Below are 7,864 nucleotides of genomic sequence, written 5' to 3' on the forward strand. Positions count from 1 at the left end.
TGCTATTCGGTCAAAACAACTGGTCCAACCTCTTCAGGCATTTCATTCCCAATCCCTCCTCAGTCCTTGTCTCCAATCCAGTCCCCTTCCTCGTCTAGTCATTCTTCATGCATTTCAATTTCATTCCCAATCCCCTCACCTCTGATCTTCAATCTGCTCGCGCTTCCTCCTTCTTGTCATTCTGAAAATGGTGTTGTGAGCAGTAGCAGATTTAGGATTTGAACATTGGAGGGCTCGGTGTTAAGTGTCACATCCCGGCCCGGGGCGGACCACTTCCCGGGCCCACTCCACCACCGTAGCACGATATTGTCCGCTTTGGGTCCCGACTACGCCCTCACGGTTTTGTTTCTGGGAACTCACGAGCAACTTACAGTGGGTCACCCATCATGGGAGTGCTCTCGCGCGCTACTCGCTTAACTTCAGAGTTCCGATGGAACCCGAAGCCAGTGAGCTCCCAAAAAGCCTCGTGCTAGGTAGGGATGGGAATATACATTTAAGGATCGCTCCCCTGGGCGATGTGGGATGTCACAATCCACCCCCCTTAGGGGCCCGACGTCCTCGTCGGCACACCACGACCAGGGTTAGGCTCTGATACCAATTGTCACATCCCGGCCCGGGGCGGATCACTTCCCAGGCCCGCTCCACCACCGTAGCACGATATTGTCCGCTTTGGGCCCCGACCACGCCCTCACGGTTTTGTTTCTGGGAACTCACGAGCAACTTCCCAGTGGGTCACCCATCATGGGAATGCTCTGGCCACCTTCTCGCTTAACTTTGGAGTTCCGACGGAACCCGAAGCCAGTGAGCTCCCAAAAGGCCTCGTGCTAGGTAGGGATGGGAATATACATTTAAGGATCGCTCCCCTGGGCGATGTGGGATGTCACAATCCACCCCCCTTAGGGGCCCGACGTCCTCGTCGGCACACCACGACCAGGGTTAGGCTCTGATACCAATTGTCACATCCCGGCCCGGGGCGGACCACTTCCCGGGCCCACTCCACCACCGTAGCACGATATTGTCCGCTTTGGGCCCCGACTACGCCCTCACGGTTTTGTTTCTGGGAACTCACGAGCAACTTCCCAGTGGGTCACCCATCATGGGAATGCTCTGGCCACCTTCTCGCTTAACTTTGGAGTTCCGACGGAACCCGAAGCCAGTGAGCTCCCAAAAGGCCTCGTGCTAGGTAGGGATGGGAATATACATTTAAGGATCGCTCCCCTGGGCGATGTGGGATGTCACAATCCACCCCCCTTAGGGGCCCGACGTCCTCGTCGGCACACCACGACCAGGGTTAGGCTCTGATACCAATTGTCACATCCCGGCCCGGGGCGGATCACTTCCCCGGCCCGCTCCACCACCGTAGCACGATATTGTTCGCTTTGGGCCCCGACCACGCCCTCACGGTTTTGTTTCTGGGAACTCACGAGCAACTTCCCAGTGGGTCACCCATCATGGGAATGCTCTGGCCACCTTCTCGCTTAACTTTGGAGTTCCGACGGAACCCGAAGCCAGTGAACTCCCAAAAGGCCTCGTGCTAGGTAGGGATGAGAATATACATTTAAGGATCGCTCCCCTGGGCGATGTGGGATGTTACATTAAGGGTCTAAATTTTTAAATAGAAACAAAGCGCGAAGCGTGCAAATAAAATTTAGTTTGTTCACTGAGACATTTCATCGAACACCTAGTGGACTTGTTGTCGTAAGATGAACCATAATTCGCACATGTCATCAAATATCGACGTATGCAAAAAAGCAATTTGATGAGTGCGGAGAAACTTTGTCGAGCGCTGAGAGAACTTGTCGAGTGCTCTCAAAGCAAGTTATCGAGTGCTACCGAGATATGCATAGATGTCATTACATCAAACACTTGGTGGACACAAAAAAGACTCGTACCAAACATTTGAAGAATCCTTAGAAGACCTTCAAATGTATATTTTTCGGACTTCAATCGGTCCTGAGACCACCTTGGTCCCAATGTATATCCGCCACTGGCTGCGAGTGTTGGCATGAGTCGATATTTTTGTATTTATTGGCTAAGCCATATGTTCTAGAATGTCACGTGATTTACAAAGATAACAAATAGAAAATAACATTTTGGTGTTGAATAACTAGTTAGATTTAAGATATTCCAAACAAAAAAAAATATTGAGTTTAACTTCAAAATCTTATCCAAATTAAAGATAGAAGATGAAATTCAATTAGTTATGAATGAGACTTACACAATCAAATAACAACATGAGCAATTGCCTCAATCGTTCTTCCTTGTTCTCTAAGAAACATGTTTGTCTTGTAAGTTTTCTTTTAGATATATATATTTGAGTATTCATGTCAAAATATATGGCAACAAAGCATGAATAAAATGAGTTTCATTTCGGACAAACGTATATAAATATGTATTATCATCCATTTTATATTCCAGCCGCACATGTTTCCCTTGATCAACAAGGATCATACAAACTCTCAGACTCGAGAAAAACTTGTATGGGGCTTGGCTTGCCACTGGACTTCGCTGAGTGACACTACAATTCACTTAAAACTCGTCACGTGGCAAGTCTTAAATATAATCTTTTATCATTCTTTTATATTTAAAATTTTTATAATTATTTTTTTAACTAATTAATATATTATATATATTAATGTTATGTTTTCTTTTTTATTTCTTTCCCCATAATTTTTTTCTTCCCAAATCCCCCAACACTTTGTTTTGCCGTAGGTCTTAGGACTCCTTCCCCTTTCTTTCATTCCCAGTTTTGTTTCTTTCTTTCTTTAAAAAAAAAAAAAAGTTATGCACCCACTCCAATTTTATCATGGAAGCAACCAAGAATCTGTAAGTTTCTTTTCTTTCTTTATACAATATTTGCTTTGATCATGTGACATGAATAACCCACATATATAGCTATATTAGGGTTATTTTCTTTTCTTTTAATTGGGGGTTTTTGGGTGAGGGTGAGGGTTTTTGGTTTTTTATATTTATAATATGATCAGAGTTTTTTAATAGTTAATGTTTTGATCAAAGTTTTATTGTATAAAGAAAGAAAAGAAACTTACATATTCTTGGTTGCTTTCCATGATAAAAATGGAGTGTGTGCATAACTTTTTTTTTTTTTTAAAGAAAGAAAGAAACAAAACTGGGAATGAAAGAAAGGGGAGGGAGTCCTAAGACCTACGGCAAAACAACAAGTGTGGGGGATTTGGGAAGAAAAAAAATAGGGAGAAAAAAATAAAAAAGGAAACATAACATTAATATATATAATATATTAATTAGTTAAAAATAATAATTTTAAAAATTTTAAATATAAAATAATGATAAAAGATTATATTTAAAACTTGCCACGTTGCGAGTTTTAAGTGGATTGAAGTGCCACTCAGCGAAATCCAGTGGCAAGCCAAGCTCCATCCAAGCTTTTCCTCTCAGACGCAGAGGTTTATTCAAATCTTTGACCCAGGTCGTGCGGGGATAGCCGGTGACATCACATCATCCTTAAAAGATGGAACAAGTTCCTCATTAGTTCTTATCCGCTTGAAAGTATTACCAGGGGACTTGAGATCCAGAGTTGCGCCACCTTCTGGACGTCGAAGCGTAGGAAAAAAGAAAGGACAAGGATCCGCCCGGCCGCCAGAGTGGAGATTACTGAACGGCGCAAGAACGAGAAACAGGGGCAGGGTTTTAGGGATAGCGTGTGTCGCGCGTTAGATAAAATAACAAGAATTTGAGATAATGGTGTTTGATGATAAATTTAGTCATGCGTGTCAATGGCTTTCTAGTTGTGCCATTCTTTATTTACGAAAATATTGTTACAATAAGCAGCTTACTTACTAATAATAAGCTACGATGAATCTCAATTTAGTATCAAACTCATTAGGTTTCGGATATGTGATTAAAGAAGTTGAAATTTCATCGTAAAATTTATCGACAATATAGAAGTAGTGAAACTCTTTACAAACACTTGCAGGTTCTTTCTAATGTGAGATTCACACTCTCAACACGTCATTTCATGCGTGGTGTCATTTAAGTTTAGTACATAAACGACACGTATTAGGTAACGTGGGATCACATGGACCCATTGATCATGAAATCAAGTGAAATATAAGGAGTAACCTAATTCTTTATAAGCACACATATACTAGGTGCTTTTAATTTTTCAATGTGAAACTTACACTATCATCATGTGATAATCGCACGTAAGATATTTTTAAGCCGCCATATGTGTATTGCTAGATAAACTAATCATGTGCACATCAAGTTTCGAATCTTTCTCCTCCTCCTCCAATGTAGGTGGAACAAAAATTAACACATTACCTTTACTTTTTGAATGTGATATTCTCCCAAACAAAAACACACTAAAAAAGAGAGTAGGAGATTGTATGTACGTGCACAAGTGCGAACTAGATTAAGAAAACCATGAAACCCAACCACACGTGAAGGACAACTCCACTTTGGACTTGAAGGGGATTTAGTTGAGCAAAATCCTAAACGATGTGTTGGTGCAGGTGGAATCGAAGAGGGAGTCGGTCCACCATCTCCGCATTTGACCTGAATTTCATCCCAATTTCAATTTCGAATTTCATGTAAACCAGAAGTCCCTTCCTCAATTCTAATAGGATAGTCATAAAGAATTAGCCCTCGCTTTGAAGCTTTGACTTTGACCAAATTCCACACACTCACTCACGAAGCAAAGCAGAAGAAAAGTCACGCTTTCCTCCCTCCTTCCTGTGAGACCCTCAGCCAACAGCAATATAAATCCCCATAGCCTTCCGTTTCCTCAGAGCTCCCTCCAAGCTACTCTCACTTGAGGTTCCTCAGCAATTTTTCTATCTCTACAACAAGAACACAAATTATCCCCCTCTTACTATCTCTCACTCTCTGTCCCTGAAGATTTGTAGAGTGCTTTAAACTTTAAAGGTGAGGAAAAGCTTTCTGGGTTTGATTGTTTGAGGTTTTTAGGACTTAAAGTTTGAATCTTTCTGTATTTGGATTGAGTTTTTTGGAACAATTTTTTGTGATTTCAATTGGGTTTTGTGAAATACTTTTGGGTTTTGAGTTGTTTGGGTTGAAGTTTTATATTTTGGATCTGGGGTTGTCTGTCTGCACTGATATCTGGGTTCTTTTAGCTTACAATTCAATATTTAAGGAGAAAATTATTGGGATTTGTGAAGTTTTATGAATATTTCTGGAACTCAGTAGGAAAAACCAACCATATAGTTTTTAAAATTTAGCTTTTGGGTTTGTTTCTGAGGAGGTGGGTTGAATTTTTCTGTTTCTCATGTTGTGGAAAATCTTAGATTCAACAACTATCCAGCTGTGGAAGTGCTTTTTAAAAAATAAAAATAAAAATTATTGGATGATATGAACAACTTTACATATAAGCAGCTTATTTAAAGCCGCTATCAGTTATTGATTTTGAGTGGTATATTGAACTTTTTCTGTTACAATGATGCAGGACTTTGGAGATGTGCAAGGTTTCCAAAGATAAACTCAGCCCCTCAAATTTTCTCATGGAAGGCGAATTCCAGAAGCAGAAATCAGTTTTGGTCGAATTGTCCGCCTCGGACAATCTCGATGCTTTCAGGACTGAAGTAGAAGTGAAGGGTTTCCATGTTGACGAGGCTGGCTTCTGGTATGGAAGAAGAATCGGATCAAAGCAGATGGGGTTCGAAGAGAGGACGCCGCTTATGATTGCTGCCATGTTCGGTAGCACTAAGGTTTTGAAGTATATAATTGAGTCTGGCATGGTTGATGTCAACAGGTCCTGCGGTTCAGATAGGGTCACTGCCCTTCACTGTGCCGCTGCTGGCGGTTCCACTGCTTCACTTGAGGTTGTCAAGCTCTTGCTTGGTGCTTCCGCTGATGCTAATTGCGTCAATGCCTACGGAAACAGGCCCGTTGACTTGATTGCCCCGGCTTTGAAGTCGCCCTGCAGCTCAAGAAGGAAGGCCATGGAGATGCTGTTGAGAGGCGATAAGTCGGTTATGGAAAGCGATCAGATTGCTATCGAAGAGGGAGACCAACTGAAGGTTTCGAGCCCCCAGATGCCGAAAGAGGGAAGTGATAAGAAAGAATATCCCATTGATATTTCGTTGCCTGATATCAACAATGGGATATATGGTACAGATGAGTTCAGAATGTTCACTTTCAAGGTGAAGCCGTGCTCGAGGGCCTACTCTCATGACTGGACAGAGTGCCCTTTTGTTCATCCAGGCGAAAACGCAAGGAGGAGAGACCCAAAAAAGTACCCATACAGCTGTGTTCCCTGCCCCGAGTTCCGCAAAGGATCGTGCCAGAAGGGCGATGCTTGCGAGTATGCTCATGGTGTCTTTGAGTCCTGGCTTCATCCTGCTCAGTATCGAACCCGCCTTTGCAAGGATGAAACCGGTTGCACGAGGAAAGTGTGCTTCTTTGCTCACAGACCCGAAGAACTACGCCCGGTGTATGCTTCTACGGGTTCAGCCATGCCTTCACCAAGGTCAATGTCAGTCAGTGCTGCAGACATGGCAACCCTGAGCCCGTTAGCTCTAGGTTCATCAGCTATGTCTATGCCAATTACATCAACACCGCCCATGTCTCCACTGGCAGCCGCTTCTTCTCCTAAAAATGGAGGTTTGTGGCAGAACAAAGTTAGCCTCACCCCGCCTACCTTGCAGCTTCCCGGTAGCAGGCTAAAGAGCGCGTGTAGTGCCCGAGATTTGGAGTTGGAGATGGAATTGCTAGGACTAGATAGTCATTCAAGCCAACAACACCAGCAACACCAGCAACAGCAGTTGTGGGATGAGATATCTCGTCTCTCCTCCTCACCGCCCTACAGCAGGCTTGGAGAATTGAAGCCAACTAACCTTGAGGATGCTTTTGGATCCTTCGATCCTTCTTTGTTGTCTCACTTGCAGGCACACTCTCAAAAGCCTTCAACACCAACCCATCGCCAAAACATGAACCAGCTTCGTTCGAGTTACCCAACCAACTTGTCATCCTCTCCGGTGAGGAAGCCCTCATCATTCGGGCTTGACTCACCCAGTGCTCTTGCAGCAGCCGTTATGAATTCCAGGTCCGCCGCATTTGCACAACAGCGGAGCCAGAGTTTCATTGACCGCGGAGCAATGAACCATCTTTCCGGGCTTAATGCCCCAGTTAATTCTTCCACCATGAGGCAGTCTTCAGATTGGAGCTCACCTGGTGGGAAATTGGATTGGGGAATTCAAGGAGATGAGCTGAACAAGCTGAAGAAGTCTGCTTCATTCGGGTTCCGAAGTAACAATGCCGGAACACCACCTGGCTTTAAGCCATCGGCAGTTGACGAGCCGGATGTCTCTTGGGTCAATTCCCTGGTTAAAGACGTTTCCTCTGAGCGTTCCGAGCTGTTTGTTGCAGACAACAAGCAAAGGTATCGTCACCTCAGCAACGGGGCCCATGAAATGCTTCCGTCATGGGCGGAGCAGATGTACATAGAACAAGAGCAGAGGGCATAAGCAGCGATCCTGTGCTCCGAGCATCCGCAGAAGAAATCGATACGTCGAAGTTTTATATTAGTCTTCCGATAAGATTTATAGTTACTTGTAATCTAAGAAAAAGGGGGAAAGCTACAGGCTACAGCAAACCAATTCAAGGCCCTCAAATTCTGGGCGGGAGAAAGGAGATCAAGTTTGGGCTGTAGAATTTGGAGAAATTAGATAGGAGGAGAATGCTCTGCTATATTTTTTTCATTAATATTGTATTTATTTATTTATTTATTTTCCCTCTCCATTGGGAGATGCTAATTTCTAGTTATCCACCAAGATGATAAATGCATCAGTGGCAGGAATGTATTTTTATTCAATCTGATCTAGTTTTGCAACTCATTTGGAAAATAAAGTGTTTCTGTGTTGTAATCTAA

The 7,864-nt window shown here is 43.3% G+C and overlaps 1 protein-coding gene across 1 annotated transcript; it reads left to right on the plus strand.

The window, feature by feature from the left end:
• Window positions 1-4,734: 4,734 nt before the first annotated feature.
• LOC126629052 (zinc finger CCCH domain-containing protein 29-like) lies at window positions 4,735-7,864 on the plus strand. Its single transcript, XM_050298949.1, has 2 exons — window positions 4,735-4,902; window positions 5,441-7,864. The coding sequence occupies exon 2, from the start codon at window positions 5,451-5,453 to the stop codon at window positions 7,458-7,460; it is 2,010 nt and encodes a 669-aa protein (XP_050154906.1). The 5' UTR covers window positions 4,735-4,902; window positions 5,441-5,450; the 3' UTR covers window positions 7,461-7,864.

Source organism: Malus sylvestris, chromosome 7 (assembly GCF_916048215.2).
Source record: "Malus sylvestris chromosome 7, drMalSylv7.2, whole genome shotgun sequence".
NCBI lineage: Eukaryota > Viridiplantae > Streptophyta > Magnoliopsida > Rosales > Rosaceae > Malus > Malus sylvestris.